The 21,351-nt window shown below is 40.7% G+C and overlaps 1 protein-coding gene across 2 annotated transcripts in view; it reads right to left on the reverse strand.

Annotated features, from left to right (window-relative positions):
* The window catches only part of cacna2d2a (calcium voltage-gated channel auxiliary subunit alpha2delta 2a), a 168,277-nt gene that overhangs the window by 50,697 nt on the left and 96,229 nt on the right, over nucleotides 1-21,351 (reverse strand). For both annotated transcript variants that reach the window (XM_089009935.1, XM_089009936.1), the window contains exons 5-6: nucleotides 20,327-20,371; nucleotides 13,785-13,923 (exon numbers count right to left, since the gene is read on the reverse strand). In XM_089009935.1, the coding sequence (XP_088866061.1) occupies nucleotides 13,785-13,923; nucleotides 20,327-20,371 (184 nt within the window). The remainder of the gene's footprint in view (nucleotides 1-13,784; nucleotides 13,924-20,326; nucleotides 20,372-21,351) is intronic.

Here is a 21,351-nt window from a genome sequence, read left to right on the forward strand (position 1 = left end):
TTTTTTTTTTTCGGATTAAGGAATTTCCGTTTGATAGAATTCCTTGTGAGAGAATACAGTGAACTGAATTGTTTCCCAAAAAGTGCGTAAGGCGAAAAGTTCATCTGCCAAATATTTATTTCCCATAAGAAACCATTAAAAATGCGAATAATCCGTTCCCAGGTCCCCATAAAACATAATTTTCTATTAAATAAGCCTTAAAACGGTGGCGCTGTTCGGCCGTGTGGTTTGGTGTTCTTCCGCCGAAAACTAGTCTGCCAGCCATTGTGGCGCTCAGTGTGTTTCCTGAAAACTAGTTCGTATACCAAGATTATATTCTCGCAAATGTAACGTTCGTAAAGCAAAACGTTTGTTAGCTAAAGCGTTCGTAAGCCGAGGTATCACTGTGTTTCTCAATAAATATAACGGGTAGATCATTTTGATCTGGTCATTTCAAAAGTAGCTTCCGTGCTCCCCTGACATATCATATACATTATTGAGTCCGGAAAAGATATTGTAAAGTATGCTGTGATTTCTTGATTCCTGGGATGGTTTGAGTAAACTGTGGCAAATATGGCAGCAAGACAACTGGAACTTGTTATGTTTGTTAAAGAAAGTGCATGCATGCATTCTTTAAAATCTCTACACGAGCCAACGACGACTTCAAACGTTTTGTGAAGGATGTTCAGCGAAAAGCATTCCGGTTGCACTCCCTGCGTGTTGTTCTCGCGTATTTGCCATAATTACAGACATTTGACTGTCAGCTTTGTTTTTACTTAGTCTGCCGAAAAAGTCGACAGCACATGAGAAATGTTTATCGTGAGGTTGAAATTAAGCCGTCTCCGATGTCAGATACTCGGCTTGTCCACGTGAGCTCATGTCAACAAAACGGAGCTGTCTACACATGTAAACTATGACGGCTCTAATGGCCCCGACTCTTCTTTAGTGACTTAGTTAATAGCTTTTGCTCCATTACTGTTCCGGATTTGTGAGCCGGCCCCACTTTGTATGTGTTGAACTATGATATATGACCCGCTGTGCTCTGTGAATCTATGTTGTATGAATACAGCGGCATAAGACGCGTATCTGTTTGGGTGCGTCTTTATCTCAGATATATCAATGTGAATAACGTGTACAGTAATTCTCTCATAAGGAATCGCATTTGTGGTACTAACATTTTCTTTATAACAGAATGTCCGGATGTGGGAATTGACGATTGATGAAATTCAATGATAAGATGTCTACAACAGTGACCACTGTCCATAAAATGATTAATTCTTGGAATTTTTTTAGGTGTTAAAAATACATGGTATTGATCTCCTGTATATCGGATTGCTTTTAACCCAAACAAAAAAGGGACACTCCTTGGTGTACAAAAACATATTCCTAATGTCGTGGAATTCTTGATCAATGTCTGTCCAGTAAAAATAACTTGTCTTCGGTATGCAAGCAAAATGTATCATATGATTGGTTATCTGACTATCTATTAGCTTTTTATTAGCTATCCATTAGCTAGCTAGGTAGCTATTAGCTGTCTAGCTGGCTGGCTGTTAGCTGTTTAGCTGGCTAGCTGTTGGCTATCTGGCTATCTTTTAGCTATTTATTCGCTATACAGAAGCTAGCTAGCTAGCCTTCTATTATTTTGAGTTACTTCCAGGTTGAGTGAACGCTGGCGCGTGTGGCTGCCGCTGGTCACCCGCAGAAAAACTTATCCTGTGACTGTAAAGTGATCTTGAGAGTTTTGAAAGTCGCTTATAAATAAAATGTATGATTATTTTTACAATGCACCTTAGTGAATCAGAATCAGAAAACCTTTATTCGTCTCACAATGCATGGGGACATTTGCCTTAATTAATTGCGTAATTTGAAAAGCGTTAATGTGATTCTGTGTTTATGTGGTTGTGTGTTCTTCTGTTCAGGCAGTGGTCAGGTCATGTTACCGTCTAAAAACAACAGATCAAAATGACTTTGGGCTAAAATAGGTTATTGTATGCAGGTATACGAGCTACCTTTGCTGTCAGTCCTCACTTACACACAAAAACACGCCTGCGGGAGATGGCTTGAAGAATAACGGGCTCGTCCGAGATAAGCCAGCGCGGCAAGCTAATTCTCTTTGATTTATTCAGCCATGATATACCCCGACTTCTCTGGACAGTTGATAAAAAGACGAATTCCCGCCGGCGGGGATTGCACGCTAGCACGGGCAGCAGACAGGGCCTCCTAGCGCCGCCATCGTTCACATGAAATGCGCACCCCCCGCCCACCGAGCGTGATATCCTCAAAAGGTAATTCATCAGCGTGCCGCTCCCATGACATTTGGAGCACCCTTGACTTTGCCCCCTTTTGCGGTACCGCACCACAAAAGCGTTGAGAGCGTGAATTTATGGAGCATCTCCGCTTGAGATCGTTCCTCAACCGCTCTCGCTTTTAGCCAGAGACTATTACACCCGCGCTGCAAGAAGGAGAGGTACCGCCGCTCGTTCCTACCGACTGCTGTCAGGCTTCACAATTCCCAATGATCACATGTGAAAAAAAAAAAAAAAAAAAAAAACTGGACACTTGTAAATATGGGTTGTTGCAATATATCTTAATGCATCTCTTGATTCTGCACTATGTACAGTCTTGTTTATAGAACGGTTTTTGCACATCTACATTTGCACAGTATACAGTTGACATTTTTATTTTGTTATGCTTAGAATATCTTGTTTTCTATCCTTTCACTCCCACCCCAACCCCATCCCTCTTCAATTGCTGCTGTGGATTGCAAATTTCCCCATTGCGGGACGAATAAAGGTATTCTGATTCTGATTCTGATTGTTGCCTTACTTCCTGTGACCCCCCCATCCTCTACTATATCCTTCTTTCATATACAGGTATTCCTTCATAAAAAAGTACAGTGATACTTCGGCGTACAAATGCTTTAGCTCACAAACTTTTCACCTGATGAACATTAAATTCTCTCTCTCTCTCTCTCTCTCTCTCTCTCTCTCTCTCTCTCTCTCTCTCTCTCTCTCTCTCTCTCTCTCTCTCTCTCTCTCTCTCTCTCTCTCTCTCTCTCTCTCTCTCTCTCTCTCCTATATATATATATATATATATATATATATATATAATCTTGGCATACGAACTAGTTATCGGCGGACAAACCAAACCACACAGCACCACGGTGGCTGGCGGACTAGTTTTCGGTGGATGAACACCAAACCACACGGTCGACCCGCGCCACGGTGGCTGGCGGTGTAGTTTTCCACAACCCCTTTGAGAGCAGATGTGGTTTGCTATTGAGCGTAGTACTTTTGCTATTATGGGACCGAAAAAGACCCCACCACAGACTACTGTTCAGCTGAAGAGGACACAAAACAAAATTACGGTCGAGCAGGAGAACGAGATCATCGAGAAACATAGCGTCGCAGTACCAGTATGCTAAGTCGACCATTGCTACGTGTAGGTCAGGGTATTTCTGTGTTGTCTAAGCAATGGTCTCAGTCTAAAGAAGAGGTTGAAAAACTTCTGTTGATTTGGATTAACGAAAAGCAGCTCGCAGGGGACTGTGTCAGTGAGGATATTATCGCTGAGAAAGCGCGGCAACTTCACTTGGATATCATCAAGAGGCTACTACATCAACATTGGTTGTCTGGTCTATCAATCAAGGTATGGCTGACAGGCTGACGTCTAGTTTTTTTGTCAAAACAACTCAAATGATTTGAATAGCGTCAGTTCATGAAAATGTCGCATCACCTTGTCATGCGATCTACCAATGGTACCTTGGAGATCAACTCCAATACTCATTCATTCCCACTTCAACCATTTAAAAAAAAACATACGGTAAACCCACCAATTGCCAGTTGTGAGCCTGCCGGTTGAGTGAAGTTTGCCGTTTTAATTACTATGCAGCGATACGATAGTGCACCTTCAACAGGCACGCCCTCAGGTGGTGATTGAAAGAAGGCTAAAGACTGCTTTTGCCCACCTCTATTTCATTTTAAACGCATTTCCCCTCATCCTTCTATCTTTCCATCAGGTTCACTGCCAAACCGCCGCTATCCCCTCCCCTTCCCTACCGCACGCGTTTAAATCTGGTTTGATGCTAAGGGGGCTTGAATTGTATCTCCAGTGGAACGTGAGCGGCCTGGGAGGGGGAGGAGGTTTCCCTCCAGAACCACAGGAACCCGCAGCGTGCCAAACAAATAGACATTGCCAGCCAGCACAAAAACTCCTCATTATCACTGTCACTTTTAGAAAACCAATGCTGACGTTTTGGAGCACACTTTGGTCCCCACAGAGACAATATGGCCGACTTGTGACATGCTATCTTCCCCCCTCCCCCCAAGATAATCCAGCATTGCTTTGACTGAAATGTAATGAATAGAATATGTTGTCTCTACTAAACTAGACTAATTAAGGCAAATCCAATCCAATGATAACAGGGAAGATTTATTTATTGATGGCTATATAACATGTCTAAATATCTATTCCTGTGAGTTACTTCCTTCTTTTCTGCATGTCTTGTCCATTATATACATTGTTTAAAAGGTTATAATTCCATCAGACTGAAGTTATTCCTTGGTCCCAGAATAGTGTTTGCCATCATGTATTAGTTAACATCAAGCTAAATTGACTGATGCGTATAATCAGTGGTGGCGCGTCAAGGCCTGCAAAGCCTTCTCTGCTGGCCTAAAAGTATCCAAATCACGGACTTATGGTAATTATATTTTCTCCATACATTCTTTTTAAATAATTCAACATTGTCTTTCAGCTTCCTTTCATTGCTTTTCCCCTGTTGTGCTGCTTCCAGATGTGTGTTTTGGTATTTAAGCATTCAACCAATCACATTTCAGCCGTCAGATGTTACCAGGGTCAGAAATCTACCTGGACGCCGTCACAATCATTTCTGCAGGCTCTGTCGGATCAAATGTGTCAATCAAACTGTTGCTTTAACCAATCAGATTCCGAGTTGTTAACCCAGAAGGGGTACCAACGCCTTCTCGAAGGAGTTTCAATAAACTATGATTGGCTAGTCACTAACCAATCATAGTTTGCGAGAACTGCTTTGATCACAAGCCACTAAAATGACAAGAGCATACTGGCCAGAGCTAGCATACTTTATCAGCAGCGAGCCACATAAGCATATATATATATATATATATATATATATATATATATATATATATATATATATATATATATATATATATATATATATATATATATATATAGTCAAGTCTCATTATATCGATATCGGTTATATCGATAGTACTGCTTATTCGGATACTATTTCTATGAACGCAAGGAGAAAATTTACATGCCGCAGGATCGGATATATCGATAGTCCGGTTATATCGATATTATTTCTGACTCCTGAGAATATCGATATAACGAGACTTTACTATATATATATATATATATATATATATATATATAGTGTTGATTTAATGGCCCACAATGACTGAAGAAGGAGAAGAAATAGATTTGGTTGCAGATTTACTGTAAAAGCCATTTTCAAGATGGACTTTTCAAGAAAAAAATGGATGTCATTAAGAAAAGTCGATCAGTTATTTCCTGGCTAATGGTACCCTCGAGTGGACTTGTCGTAAATCACACCACATTTTTTTCCAGTCTGGATTGATTCAGACGTAGCACGACTGAAGGCCTAGCAATGAAATCCACGTCTCGCCACTGTGTGTAATTTAACTACAAAAGCATCGTACAAACTAACGCAGAAATTTGTAAATCAACTCGTTTACCGTATATCTCTAGGCACCACTGCAAACACATCACTCCTTAAATTGAACTAAAGGAAATTCTCCCACAATATTCAAATGTATTTAGATGCACCTGCATTGTGACTTAACTGACTACTAAGCACAAATCAACGGATGCACAGCGGTACATATGGAAATAAGCCTTAATAGCTCATGTGTGTGTGTATGTGTATAAGCTCGCTTTCTCGTCGCACATTTCGCAGTTGTCGGTGTCTTTCCGATAACCGCGTCGAATGTCGCACTGGCAAAGTGACAGCATGACATATTGTATTGTGCTGCCGGGAAGGGGCGCCACACGCAGCGGATTTAGACTTCACGTTTAATGAAAGGACTTCTCGCACCCAATCGCGGCCTTTCTTTATTCCCCGCGGAGAGCTGGAACTGCTTATTGTCATAGAAAAGCATTTATGTTGTCACACGCGAGCACGACTGCGCGCACACAAGAACAGATACAGACAAATGCACACAGACACACACAGTAAATCCTGTCGAACAAAAAAAGGAGGGCAAAACTGAGAATGACACAATTTTACGGAATGTGCTTTGCAATAAGAGTTGACCTTTTCGCTATTTTTGAAGATGGTCATCAGCCGCTATTGAATGTGGACAAAAAAATGTTCAGCTATGTCATTTGAGTAATGATTGAAGGGTGACCGGTTCACGATGCATTTGACATCTCTCACCAAAAGTCAGCGTGCACTCGTGGACAATCGGGTGAAGGTTGTTTATGCTTAAAAGTGAAATACTTACTTAACTGTTCTTCAAAATGTACTGTGTATGAAAAGTAAAACATTTAGATTGGTATACTGTATTTAATTGTTATTTATATTTTAAATGATGTTAATTGCAGAGGCAGGCCATGGATTTCATCACTAGGCCTTCATTAGTGCTATGTCTGAATCAGTCCAGACTAATAAAAGTGTGTTGTGGTTTTACTACAAGTCCACTAAAGAGTACCATTAGCCAGGAAATAACTGACTTTCTTAATGATGTCCATTTTTTTTCTTGTGCTAGCTCTGGCCAGTACGCGCTTCTAACCAACGGTTTGTGATCAGAGCAGTTTTCGCACACTATGATTGGCTGGTGACTAGCCAATCATAGGATGTGAAGACTATGACGTTGACCTACGCCTTCAAGAAGGCGTTGGTAGCCCTTTTGGGTTACCAACTTGAAATTTGATTGGTTAGAGCAACAGTTTGATCGACACATTTGATGCGACAGGGCCTGCAGAACTGATTGTGAAGGCGCCCAGGTAGATTTCAGACCCTGATAACAAATGATGGCTCAAATGTGATTGGTTAAATGCTTAAATACGAAAACACACGTCTGGAAGCAGCGCAACAGGGGAATAGTAACGAAAGGAAGCTGAAAGACAATTTAGAATTATTTAACAAGAATTAATGGACAAAATATAATTCACATAAGTCCGTGATTCAGATATTTTTAGGCCAGCAGAGAAGGCTTTGCAGGCCTTGACGCACTACCACGGGTAAATTGTATTTCGAAACTGTTAGCTTTATTGTGAGGCAGGTCAGAGCTATTCAATTAAACACTAATGGCGATGCCTTTTCTTATGGAAACACTGAATATTTTGGGTCTAATTAGTGTTTGGGCAGAGAAATAAGGAAATAGCTCAAGCGCCCAATTGAGTTTCGGCTGTAATGGCAGTAAAAACAAGCAGAAGAATCACAAGGAAGCAGAGCAATTGTTCTTCATTTACACAATGATTATTTCCAAGATGATATGAGAGCACTTGTCTGTCGTCTGGCCGTGTGTTAACAATCACACGGGGGAAAATAAAAGCCCGTTTCTTGCATTCGCATTATCTATCGTCGCCGCGTCCACTCCGTCGTAAGTAAACACGACGAGAAGGAATTTATGAATGTTTGACCCGAGCTAATTAGAAAGTTTGCAGGTGCGGCGGCGGGAATGAGCGGCGGGATAATGAATCATAAAATGGTTCATTACTGCATTCAGGGAACACTCTCCGTCTCAATAAATGGACACGGGACCTGGCAGACAAATCAAACCAGAACGCGTACGCCGCCTCATTTAGCTTCTGGAAGGATCACAATGAAGAGGGGGGGATTCTCTTGCTCTAAATGGTTTCTATTATTGAAGTGTCTCATCGTTTTCAGTCTCTCACTCTCTCACTTCACTTCCTTCTATCTTTTTCTCAATCGCTACCTCCCTCCCTTGCTCGTTCTCTGTGGCCATTGCCACTCTCATCGATTGGCCCGCAACCCGTGATTTATATTACAGTGATACCTCATCTTACGAACTTATTGGTTCCCAGAAAGTGTGTGTATTGCGAAAAGTTCGTCTGCCGAACATTTATTTCCCATAAGAAACAATTAAAAATGAGAATAATCCGTTCCCAGGTCCGTGTAAAACAATTTTCTACTAAATACGCCTTAAAACTACACAAAATATACCTTATTTTATGCATAATAAATGTGCTATTGTATTGTAATTAAAGAAATAAACTGTACTGTATAATAATCGCTTTATTTACCTTTGTGATTGGATTGGATTGGATTGGATATGCCTTTATTAGTCTCACAGTGGAGAAATTTCCATTTCACAGCAGCAAAGTGATGAAAGGAATGTAAGTAGAAAAACAAAATACATGAGCTGCTGGAAAGGCAGCCAGTCTCGCGGCGCCGTCTTGAAGTCAAAAGAACAAAAAAAAAAAACCTAAATAACAAATAATATGACAGCATAGAGACAATATGACAAAACAAAGACAGAGAGACATTCATTCTTCAGTACTTGCTGTACCCTCTTTGTGATGACATGAAGCGGTTCTAGATGAAAGAGGAGCAGTGTTAAAGCAGTCTTTCCACCAGTGGATCAGGGACATCATGGTGGAATGTGCACGTCGACTACAAGCTAAATGTTGAAAGCAAACACGCAGCTGTAGCATCGTTGATGTAGTTGCCTCTTGATGATATTCGAGTGAAGTTGCCATGCTTTCTCGGCGATAATACCCTTACTCACACGGTCCACTGCTCGCTGTTTTTCGTTAATCCAAACCAACAGAAGTTTTTCAACCTCTTCTATTGCCTGAGACCGTTGCTTAGACAACACAGAAACACCCTTAGCCACACGTAGCAATGGTCGACTCAGCATATTGGTACTGGGACGTAAAGTCACACAAACGCACACCTCGTTTGTGTTTTTCGATGATCTCCTTCTTCTGCTCGACCATAATGTTCTTGTGTCCTCTTTGGCTTAACACTAGCCTGTGGTGGGGTCTTTTTTGGTCCCATAAGAACAAAAGTACTCCACTCGATAACAAACCACACCTGCACTTAAAGAGTGCCACCGTGGCACTCTGTGTGGTTTGGTTCGTTCGAAAATCAGTTTGTCACCCAAGACTATATGCTCGGGAATTTAAAGTTCGTGCGGCAAAACGTTCGCGAGTTGAAGAGTTTGTAAGCCGAGGTATCACAATATTATCTTATCTTTATAAAATGTATTTAATTTTTAAAATGTTTTATTTCTTTTAACAGCTAAATGGAACAAAAAGTGCGATAGCTAATTTTTCAAACAATGCTACTAAAGTGAATGAGGTTCATTTTATTGGCTTTCCAGTACTTCAGTTATCTTTAGTAGAAAATGTCCCCATTGTGTCTATTAACTCATTCATCTCCATCCACACATTTATTCGGGAATTTGAAAATATGACATAGAGAGCCATTTCCGAATGTGTTCAGTTTTTGGTTTTCCTTGCTCAGGTGTCGATAAAGTGCTGACTAAACCTCTGGCAATATTTTTCCCGTTCCACAAGGGGGCAGCATAAAAAATATGAATGATATTATGGCAAAGAAAAAAAACCCCACAGTAAAATGTTTCATTTACCTGATTTAAAAATAAAATTCCACTTGACCGGAACTTGTCTTCTCTGAACATTTGTTTCTTTGTGAGAGTTTTCACATGACTTGTTTTATTTGTGGTCGCTTTTTACGAGTAGCGATATTTATTATAATTAACATTGCTGCTAATATTTAATGACAAAAACGGAATTGAACATATCTCAACATTATATTTAACAATTTTCTCTACAAACCTTCTTGTATGCCGTAAACATCTAAAAATGTGCGAAAATCGTACAGAATACGGCAAATTACAGTTTGCCTTTTTTTGCGTCGCATCTTAACAAGTTCAGCGCGTATCAACAAATCCCAAAATTGTTTTAAACAGTGGAACCGTTAATTGAATGAGTAACCTAAGTCATTCTTGACAGTACACTATCTTTCCACTCCCATATAAATAACTTAACCCGGTCTGCGTACTTCCACCTACACAATATCAATAGTCTTCGCCCGTCTCTCACTCCTCACACCACTGCTATCGTCGTTCATAGTCTTGTCACCTCCCGGATTGACGATTGCAATTCACTTCTCTTTGGTGTCCCTCAGAAATTTCTCCACAAACTTCAACTCGTCCAGAATTCGTCAACTTGGATCATCACCAGAACCTCATCCTTTCACCACATCACACCCGTCCTCCAAGAGCTGCACTGGCTCCCGGTCAAATATAGAATCAACATTTAAAGCTACCCATAACCTTGCTCCCCCCCATACCTACCTGACCTTCTTCAAATTTCTATTCCCTCTCGTTCCCTCAGATCCTCTTCCTCCCTCTGCCTCTGTGTGCCCCCCACCCCCTGCCCATCTCAGCACGATGGGTGGCAGAGCCTTCAGCTGCTCTGCCCCCAAACTCTGGAACTCACTTCCTCCCAACATTCGTAACATTGAATCTCTTCCCACCTTCAAGTCCTATCTCAAAACCCACCGATTTAAAATTGCATTTTCTGTGTAGCTCTCTCTCTTGTTTCTATTTATAATTGTATTGTATTTATTGCATTGCATTTGTGATTATATTTTATTCGTTATAGTACCTATACTTGTCTGTGACTGTAAAGTGTCCTTGAGAGCTTTGAAAGGCACTTAAAATGTAATGTATTATTATTAACCTGTTTAAACCTTGTGTTGTTTTGCTGAAATCTGGGACTTTTTGTAAAGCCTATTTTTTTTTTTATCCCCATGACGATTACAATCCTGAAAACACCTAAACCCAAGCACAACTTTTACATTATAGACGTGGCCCAAACCCGACTCTTCCAATTAACAATCGCAGCACAGCAGAGGGTCCCGATGGGAGCGTAGCAAACGACATTCATCGTAAACATATTTTGCTTGGCTGAAGAAGCAAAGCAGCAATTCCATGCTCTGCACCACTCGACAGTAGTCCTGAAGTCACCAGCAGGCTCAATCAAAAAGGGGCTTTATTCTTCAACTCATATCTTCTGTTGGCGGAGGCGCAGAGCTGCCACAAAATGGCTCCAGGAACAATGTGCAGGCCTGATTGCTCTATTGTGAGTTAGACGTGGCCTCTGACACAAGTCCTCCTCCACCAATCACCGCCTGCTCGGTGACTGTCTCATTCTGACAAGATGTGTCTGGAGACACAGCTCGGGTGGGGGCATTGTTACAGACAGGTGCCATATGTTCCTGTTTCACAAAAATGGCAACGACCCAGACAAAGGCAAAAAACCGACAGGATGAAAATGACTGTCAGTCTGTATGTTCTTTGTCTTTTTTTGTCCTTTGTGATAAAAAAAAAGGTTTAAAGTTGATAACAGACAGGTGGAAGTGTTGCCTTTTGTCCATTTGACAGCTACATTAAAGGCATTAATGTGACATGGAGGGAGAACAGGTGTGAGCGAGAGCACGTCACGTACAATCATGTTCATACGCAGAAAGGGTGGTTGGCTAAAGCTAAGCTAACGTGCTCCATTCACTGAGGAGTGAGGAGGCAGCATTAATTAAACAACGTAGGCATTTTGCTCAGCGAGTTAACAAGTGTTAATGTATTGATTAGAACACAAATACAATTTGGGGGGACTCTGTGGAACGGTCGCAGTTTGGAATTGAAGCGGATTTACGTGGGGCAGGAGATATGAGACAATCTCTTTTCGTCATTGGATGGTAGAGCTTCGTGTTTGCTTTTCAAAACTTAGCTTGTAGCAGACGTGCACATTTCACCATGACGTCCCTGATTTATTGGTGAAAAGGACGCTTTGATCCTCTCCTCTTTCATCTAGAACCCCTTGCGACAAAGAGGGTGCAAAAAGTGCTTAAGATTGAAGTTTGTCTGTGTCTTTTGTGTTGTGACATATTATTTGTTAGCTTTTTTTGTTTGTTTTTGACTTCAAGATGGCACCGAGAGTGTCTGCCTTTACAGCAGCTCCTGTATTTTGTTTTTCTACCTCTTCCTTTCCTTTTATCTTCCTTTCATCACTTTGCTGCTGTGAAATGTACATTTCTCCCCTGCAAGACTAATAAAGGCTAATCCAATCCAATTCAATTTTGCTGATGTGAAATGTAAATTTCACCACTGTGAGACAATAAAGGCTAATCTAATCTAATCTAATCCATTGATCTTAATGCTAACACATTACTCTACAAAACACTCCAGACATGCTAATGAATGGGACATTAATGTAAAGAAAAAACATTCCGATCTTTGAAACAACTTCTACTTGCAAAAAAACAACACAGATACAGAGATAGCATATAACAATACAGGCAACACGAGAGAAATTAATTTACGGCCATTTTCATGCTTAGTTTACGGGCGCCAGTACACTGAAATAACCCCCCTTTTCTTTTCTGTAACTAATTGGGCTGTCGGGAGTAATTTGTAATTAGGGGCTGGTTGTTTTTACTTGATGTGCCATGTCGTTTGAATGTGACTGTAATTAAGTAGAAAGTAGTCCAGAATGATCATTTTTTTTTGTTTTGTTTGTTGAATTCGAAAAGGTAATTGGGAGAGCCCATAGAACACGGGTCTCAAAATCAAGGCCCGGTTGCCAAATCATTTTATTTGGCCAGCTAAGACAAATCACACTGGTGCAATTCCATGATGCTTGCTAAAGTCCGAATCAAAATGTCAAATTGTCCCATGTAAACAATAATAATAATAATAATAATAATAATAATAATAATAATAATAATAATAATAATAATAATAATACATTTCATTACATTAATTCGCCTTTAAATACTCTCAAGGTAACTTTACAGTCATAGGATATTTTTTTTTCTTTGGGTGAGCAGCGGCAGCCACACGCGCCAGCGTTCACTCAACCAGGAATAACTCAAATGATAGAAAGCTAGCTAGCTAGCTAATAGCCAGCTAATAGATCGCTAGCAAGATAGCTTTCTAGATAGCTGGCGAATAGATAGCCAGCTAGATAGATAGCCAGCTACTTAGTTAGATAGCTAATAGACAGCAAATAGATAGATAGATAGATAGATAGCCAGCTCGACATTTTGAATACAAAAAGAAAAATTTCTTTGAAATGACTGCACCCAATTTGTCGGCTAGCGAACTTTTGCTGACAAAACAATAACAGTCATTATTTTTTACTTGTAATATGTGGAGAGGATTAAACATTTTAATGCGCAGATGTCAAAGTCAAGGCCCGGGGGCCAAATCCGGCCCGCCACATCATTTTTTTCGGCCCGCGAAAGCAAATCAAACTGTTGAAATTCCATGATGATTGCTAAAAGCCTCATCAAAATGTCATATTTTTTTATTTAAACCACAATATCAGTCATTATTCTTGACTTCAGATATGAAAACTAGTAATTCATTCATTTGGCGTACGCTCTATATGTAATATGAGGAGGGGATTAAACATTCTAATGGCTTCCCAAAATTCCTAATGAACGAAACCATAACTACAATGTGTCCCGCAGCAAAAAAAAAGGAGTTTGACACCCTTGACATAGACTAACCGTCTACACGTGGCTTCATAAAATAAAACAGTATGTCAGAAGTCACGCAGCGTGTTTATCATTTTTAACCCCGGCGGGTTAATTCGCAAGCAAGGAAGTCAACATTATGATTAGCATAGCTCTTCACCATGACACAGCAGAGGAATTTCATATTAATGAACGGAGTTAAAAGTCAGACCAGCTCCATCAAAGCGACGAGCGGAGCACTAATAATAACAAGTGCTTGGATGCTTACAGCCTTTGTAGATGTCGGTTGGAATCTGCACGGCGCTGGATGAGTAGTTGACCTTGTTTTTGAAATTCGGATCGTCCACGAACTCCAGCTCCAGAGAGGATGAGCTTTCCAGGGGATTTTCTTCTTCTCCATCCTCCGTCTGCACAAACACAAAATTACAAAAAATCAGCATCCAAACCAAGCAGAATGCTATTTTGCGCCTGGAATGGGCAGTATTTTCTTATATTCTGATATACAGCCCCACTTTATTGTGCAGAAAGGTCGGTCGGTGCTGTGGGACAAGTCTGTGGCTGGACCAGTCGCAGCTTGGAAATGAAACGGATTTACGTGGGACAGGAGATGTGAGACAATCTCTTGTCGCCAAAGGATGCTAAAGGTTCCTGTTTGCTTTCAACATTTAGCTTGTAGCAGACGTGCACATTCCACCATGGCGTCCCTGATCCACTGGTGAAAAGGACACTTTGATCCTCTCCTTTTTCATCTCGAACTGCTTCATGCAACAAATAATAATAATGCATTTCATTTATAAGTGCCTTTCAAAACTATCAAGGTCACAGGATATGTTCTTTCTGTGGGTGAGCAGTGGCAGCCACACGCGCCAGCGTTCACTCAGCCCGGAAACAAATCAAATAGAAAGAAAGCTTGCTAGCTAATAGATTTGTATCGAGATAGCTAGCTAGGTATATACTGTATATAATAAATCGTTAATAGACACCTAATAGATAGCTATTGAGATTGCTAGCTAGCCAGATAGCTATAGGGCTAACAGATAACTACAAGATGCTAAATTGAACAAACACTTCCCAAACTTTGGAAGAGGTTGGGGAGGGGTTGAGGCACTTACTACTAGATAGCTAACCAGCCAGCTAGATAGCTAGCAAGCCAGCTAATAAATAGCAAATAGACAGCAAATAGCTAGCTCGCTTGAAATAAGGGACAGGCAAGACCCAATACCGGCTGTCAATATCGTGCCGATATCGAGGCATCGGGTTTCTCGGTGGCGCCTTTCAAAATTCTCAAGGTCACTTTTACTGTGTCTTTGTCATATTATTTTGTTATTTTTGTTGTTGTTCTTTTGACTTCAAGCTCCTCTATTTTGTTTTTCTACTTCTTTCTTCCCTTTCCTCTTCCTTTCATCACTTTGCTGCTGTGAAATGTAAATTTCTCAAATGTGAGACTCATAAATGTTAATCCAATCCAATCCAATCCAAGTATTTGACCACCGTGCTGCTGCATTAAAACAACGGTATTATTTTGTGAAATCTCAAAGCCGGGGTTTGGCTGAAATGTATTTGTACAGCCACTGTCGACTTGCCCAATCAAAAACACTCATTCTATACCATTTAATTAACTTTCTTGTTAACCAACAAATATAACCAGCAGGATTGTACAACAGTTGATACTTAAAGGACGACCGAGACCATTTTTTTCTAACTTACATCAGCAAAACGTTTTATAGCCTATGAAAAAAACCAAAACACGCAGGCTGATATTTTTAGTCAAATGCAAAACACCAATAAAAATGACTGAAAGTGTCCTAAAACGACTTCAAAATGACATCGGAGATGGCGAGTTTCAGAAGGTCCCGCCCCCTTGTTCGTGACAGCACGCCAGGAGGTCTTGCCTTGCTCAAAAATCAAAACAATGGCTTCAGATTCGGAGAACATGCTTTCTTGTGACTCATCCAGTTATGAATATGATTCAAATAGTTCTGAAGAGGAAAGCATAAATGTTTACAATCTATTACAGAAGTCCTTCCGTACGTCTGTGTAGATATGTGGACGATACTTTTGTCATAATTAAAAAACAAGAAATTCAATCCTTCACAGATCACCTCAACTCGGTATCATCAACATTAAATTTACTCGTGAGGGCATTAAAGAGAACCAACTAGCCTTTTTGGATTGTAAAGTAATTATAAAAGAGGACAGAGCGCTAAAAACAGAAGTCTTTAGGAAGGCTACACACACTGACCAATACTTACTTTTTGATTCTAACCACCCTTTACAACACAAACTAGGAGTTATCAGAACCCTCCAGCATAGGGCTAAACTAATACCAAGTGTTGAAGGTAGAGAAAAGGAGTCAAAACATATCAGGAGAGCACTCACAAACTGTGGGTACCCTCAGTGGTCATTTAACAAATGTTAGAAAGAAAGAATAGGGAATGAAACCAAAAATTCTGAAGATACAAAAAGGAGAGGAGTAGCAGTACCTTACATTGCAGGAGTTTCTGAAAAACCACCAATAGTCCATTGGCAACACAAAATTCCTAATTATTTCAAACCGATAAACACTTTAAGGCAAAAATTAGTGCATCCAAAAGATAGGCTTCCAAATGAAAAAGAAAGTAATGTAGTTTATTCAATACACTGTAAGAATGAAAATTACAGCAGAACATTGTGGAGACTCCACAAATTCTAAAAAAAAGACTATCAACATCGCAGGGATAATACTAGTGGGCCTCAATCGGCAGTGCATATGCACCTAAAAGCTAGCAACCACTCATTTGACGACAATGAGGTTAAAATCTTAGCAAAAGAACATAGATGGTTTGAAAGGGGAGTAAAAGAAGCAATTTTCATGAAACAACTAAATCCTTCATTAAACCGGTTTGGTGGGGTGAGGTTCACTTTTGATCATTCATACAATAGCCTGCTTAGGCAACATAGGATTGGTAATACTGATGAGGTGATACCGGTGGAAGTGGGGCAATCAGGCCAGTCGTTAGTTATAACAATAGGAACAATCAGTGGAGCTGCAGGGAGTAGTCCTCTGCTCCCCCCAACCTGAGAGCAGGGACCTATCATAGCAGAGTCCGGCACCGCCAAACTGGACAGTAGGGATATATATATATATAGGGCCTAAACTACCAGTAAGACTTTAGTTTGCTGATGAAGTTTATTGGATAAGAAGCGAAACGTCTGACACCTTCAAAGAAGTACAGATGACGGCTGAAGAAACCTTTTCATCGAAAATCCTTCCGTATTTTAAAATCGAGCCGTTAGGACTCCGATGGAGCGTCCCAGAAAATGCACGCGATGGCGCCCAAGCTCCGTTGGAAATGGACTGATTTGTCTGCTGGGATTTGTGTCAAGTCTTGGTGCAACATCCAACGATTCACCATTGCGTTATTTATGTGTTTTCCTTCCAATTTCGCTATCAACACTGATCAACACAAAGTTTTCAGACCAAATAAAGTACCCAAAATGCATTGTATGTCGCTTTCTTGGTCAGGGGCATGATGTCACGTCAGAAATCGTCACCAACTCAAAAACAAGACCTCCTGAATATTCAGCGCAAATCTTAAAACGTAAAATATAGCTATATGCCAAGGAATCTTTGTAAAATACGCTCAGTAGAAGTCATTCGAAGTGGTTTTACAAATTATGGACACAACTTGTGCAGAGGCATCGGTTGTCCTTTAAATTGATTGGAATTAGCATGCTCGTCACTCTTATCGGGCTGCCACTTAGAAGAAGTATGCTGAGAAAACAGAAAATAGTGCAGCAGGAGAAATTTACAAATCAAACTCCATAAAACAAAGATGTTGGAGGTCGATTTACAAGCGGGTCTGTTAACTAAAAAACGGCAAATGATAAGTCTTTGTTTTTTTGCTTTTGCTTGTGGCAGTTTGATACTCTCCCAAAAGAAAGTCGCCATTAGCTTCATTTCATTCATTATTAGTCATCCTCCATTAGCCTTCAATTGTTTAGCCCAAATACACATTGAAGAAGAAACAAATCGCATTGTTCCTCCTGCTTTCTGACAAGAAGGGGGGAAAAAAACACAAATTAAGTTGGGTGCATAAATTGTAGTTTTTTTATGTTTTAATAAAGCAGCGTGAGTTGATTGGATCTGACATGCTGAAACCTGTTGTTATTTTTGGGGGGAAGGGGGCTTCATTAAATCAAAAAGAAGCGCGTGTCCACAACGGGGCAATGATTGATGGGTCGGTTTTAATTGTCAATTAAAATGCAATTACAAGATGTTGTTGGGATGAGCCAGGGGGACGTTCCCGAATAAAGTCACCCAAAGAAATAGCTCAAAGTTCCCATGGAAGACCGACAATTACAAGCCAGAGCAACTTGCACAACTTCTCTTTGACGGTCACACAAGGGAAAGACAAAATAAAAAAAGGCTGGCTACTGGTTCAGGGTGTCCCCCGTTAACTTTAACTCAATCACTGCCATTCCCAAATTTATTCGGGAATTGAAAATACGACATAGAGCGCCATTCCCGAATTTGTTCGGGTTTTAGTTTTGTTTTTTTTCATGCTTGGGTGCTGATAAAGTGCTGTCCTCGACCAATGTTTTTTTCCCTTCCATGAGGGGGCAGCATTTCCCCTTTTCCATGTATGTGCTTTGTTCCAGTTTCAGCTGTTGTCAAAACTCTATGTAAACCAATATGGATGCATTGCATTGTATTTTGGACAGCCACCCTCCTTTCAAGCTGATATAACTCCAAACCCATATAATTTAGGAATTAACACCTTTTCTGATTAAAGAGGATAATTTAGGTTTTTTTACACTGCATTGAATGTTTATGGAGTTTTAAAACGCAAGCAATATTTTTTTTCCAATGCACAGTTTTGGTTTTTCATGTTGGGGTGCTGATAAAGCATTGGCCAGACCTCTGGCAATGCTTTTTCCCTTCCACGAGGGGGTAGAATTTCCCTTTTTTTCCCAGGTTAGCGCTTTGTTCCAGCTTCAGCTGTTGTTAAAGTACAGTATGAACCAATATCTATGTATTACATTGCATTTTGGGCAGCCACCCTCATTACAAGCTCATATAACTCCAAATCCATAAAACTTAGGAATTAATACTTTTTTTTCTGATGAAAGAGGGCAATCTAAGGTTTCTTACGCTGCATTGAATGTTGATGTAGTTCTAAAACTCAATATTCTGTGGATCCTAGAATTTGAGTGACAATGACAAAAACCCTGGCAGTGGAGTGGACACATTTGTGCACGTTGTCCGGCAGTGAATTAGTTAATTTAATATTTTCACCAGTCGCATATGCGATTGGAATGTCATTCTTGCGATATTATATATTATTGCAATTATTAATCAAAACCAAAAAGTGAAAAGTTAACTTTGATCATGAATGAAATGTGATCTCAGTGAGAATAATTGGCAATATGTTTGCTAGGTATCCCTACCCACATTCCCACACCCACACTTTTTCCATTCTTTCTTCAGAAGAGCCCCAATCACAATCAACTAAGGCAGTTTCTAATTAGCAAGTGAAAAAATGCAGGCAGCAAAGACTGATTGGTTCCTTTTCTTCAACCACCCACCACCTGTTTGGTGCGAATCATTACCCAATTTCTTCATTTTTCTCTCTTCGCTTTTAATAATAAGAAAAATGACAAACAGAGAAGGAGTAAAAAAAAAACAGAACAGACACTAACCTGTCAGGCATCGGAATCTTTCCTCCGATATCACCCCAATTGCGGGTATTTAATTGGTTGGGCTGGCGGTGGGGTCACTCCAATTTTCAAAACTTCCGACTGATTTCATCCCTCACAAGCTTTATGTGAACGCCGGGTCACTTAAGTTGGGGTCACGGATGTCTTGCCCCGAACGTGCGGCGCGTTAATGATGACTGATGCTCACCAATTAGAGGCTCTGACAGGCCCCAAAGTGTCGTGTCATTAATCAAAGGGGTGGCGTGTGCAAAGAGAATATTGCGGCGTGATTTATTACTCCTTCACCTCCCCCCTTTGGTCCCTTCTGTTCATCTCTGCCTCCCCATTTTGGCCTTCAAACTTGCACTTGGGACATTTGGGGCTGCCCACACAACAGCCACGTGTTGATAACTATCCATGGAGATGTAACAATTGAAGATATACAGCTCCAAGTAAAATAAATCAACTTCACAGTTTCCACTTTGCTGCAGCGGCCCGTTTTATTGCAGCCCATAGTCTCCTCATGGCTCAGTAAAGGATTTGTCATTGTCACGTTATCGTAACATCTAAGGATGCCGGGCCAGAAATGGCTCATTTAAACAACCGGCATTGTGTTGACAGTGCAGATTCATCATCGTCACATGACAAGAGCTGCTAATGTACAGAACTTTACTTTTCAGTGTAATTTGGATTTGTATCCTGTCTGGAGGAAATCAAAACCTAGATGGCACCAAACCTCTAGAACTTCAATGAAAAGAAGACAGAAGTGATAGTGACCAAAGCCCGATATAAATCAATATTTATTGTATTTTAGTGATGGTGTAAAACAGATTCCTGATTGAAAGTATTAGGATGAGCTGCCACCCACTTAGAATAAGGCCCGTTCGACGATAGTGTGGGTTACATGCGCCTCGGGCTGGGTGTCGTTGTTCCACAGTGGTTGATGATAAAGCACCGTCACCGCACCGACATACAGAAACAGCCCGATTGACACGGATGTTGGGCTGCAAGACGCAGGGAGGCTTGGGAAAGGGTTCGGTTTGGTCGGAAGGTTTTGGCAGGCAGGCAGGCAGGCAGATTTTGGGGACGAGAGGAATGGGGGTGGGTTGAAGCAGTTCATTGCGTACTCACATAGTCTGAATCCGCTTTGGAATCGTAGTATGAAATGGCATTCTCCTGTGCAGGAAAGAAAGAGTGAAAAAGACAGGGTGATGAGAGGAGATATAGCAGCGCCTATATCCGCCCCGCAAGGAGAGAGAAAGGGTCATGGTTATATTCTGTCATCCATGCAAGAATATAATCAGCATCACAGAACACAGGAGGAGTAGTGTGATGTGCAATGACCGAGAGGTTGCTGCTGAGGATCCCTCCCAGAAAAGGATGTCAGAAGTAGTGGCAATTCCATGCCATTAACATGTTGAAACAGTGATGGGGGACACACATGTCATGTGACAGAGTGACTTGATGGAAAATGAAGAGTGAGCGTTTTTTGATACAGAGTATGGAAAATTGATATCAAGTGTGAAATTAAATTTCTTGGTTGCCGATATGTGAAAATGTTTCAACATAATCCCGAGGCTCACTTACATACAGTAATATTTTACAGTTTCAGACCATGCTAAGTGATAATCCAAAGCCACTTTCAAGTGACTGTTTACATACGTCTCCCAGACAGAAATATGGTCATGTCAAGACCACGCAACCATGTTTTGAATTGTATTTAGGACAGCCGCCCCCGTTTCAAGCTCTTATACCTCCAAACCTGTATAATTTAGGAAATAACTATTTTTTTCTGATACAAGTCTAAGATTTATTACACTTAATTGACTGTTTATGTAGTCCCAAAACTCAATATTCTGTGCGTCTTGGAATTTCAGCGACAATGCCAAACCCTAGCGCTGGATTGGACACATTTTTACACATCGTCGGCTTTTTACTTGACCCATATTTCTCTCCTTCAGCATTCAAAATGGTACAACAGTCAGTAAAAACTAACATTTGTGTTTTCTGAATACATTATGTAATAAAGGACTTCAAGGCCATTGCCGTGACCGAGAGGTCTTGGCACTACATGGTCACGGCCTGGGTAGACTTCAGAACATGCAAACTCACACAGAGCTGGAATTAAAGCCGGTAACTCTGCACTGTGAAGTCGC

Source organism: Hippocampus bargibanti, linkage group LG12 (assembly GCF_051943395.1).
Source record: "Hippocampus bargibanti isolate YZ-2025 linkage group LG12, ASM5194339v1, whole genome shotgun sequence".
NCBI classification, from domain to species: Eukaryota; Metazoa; Chordata; class Actinopteri; order Syngnathiformes; family Syngnathidae; genus Hippocampus; species Hippocampus bargibanti.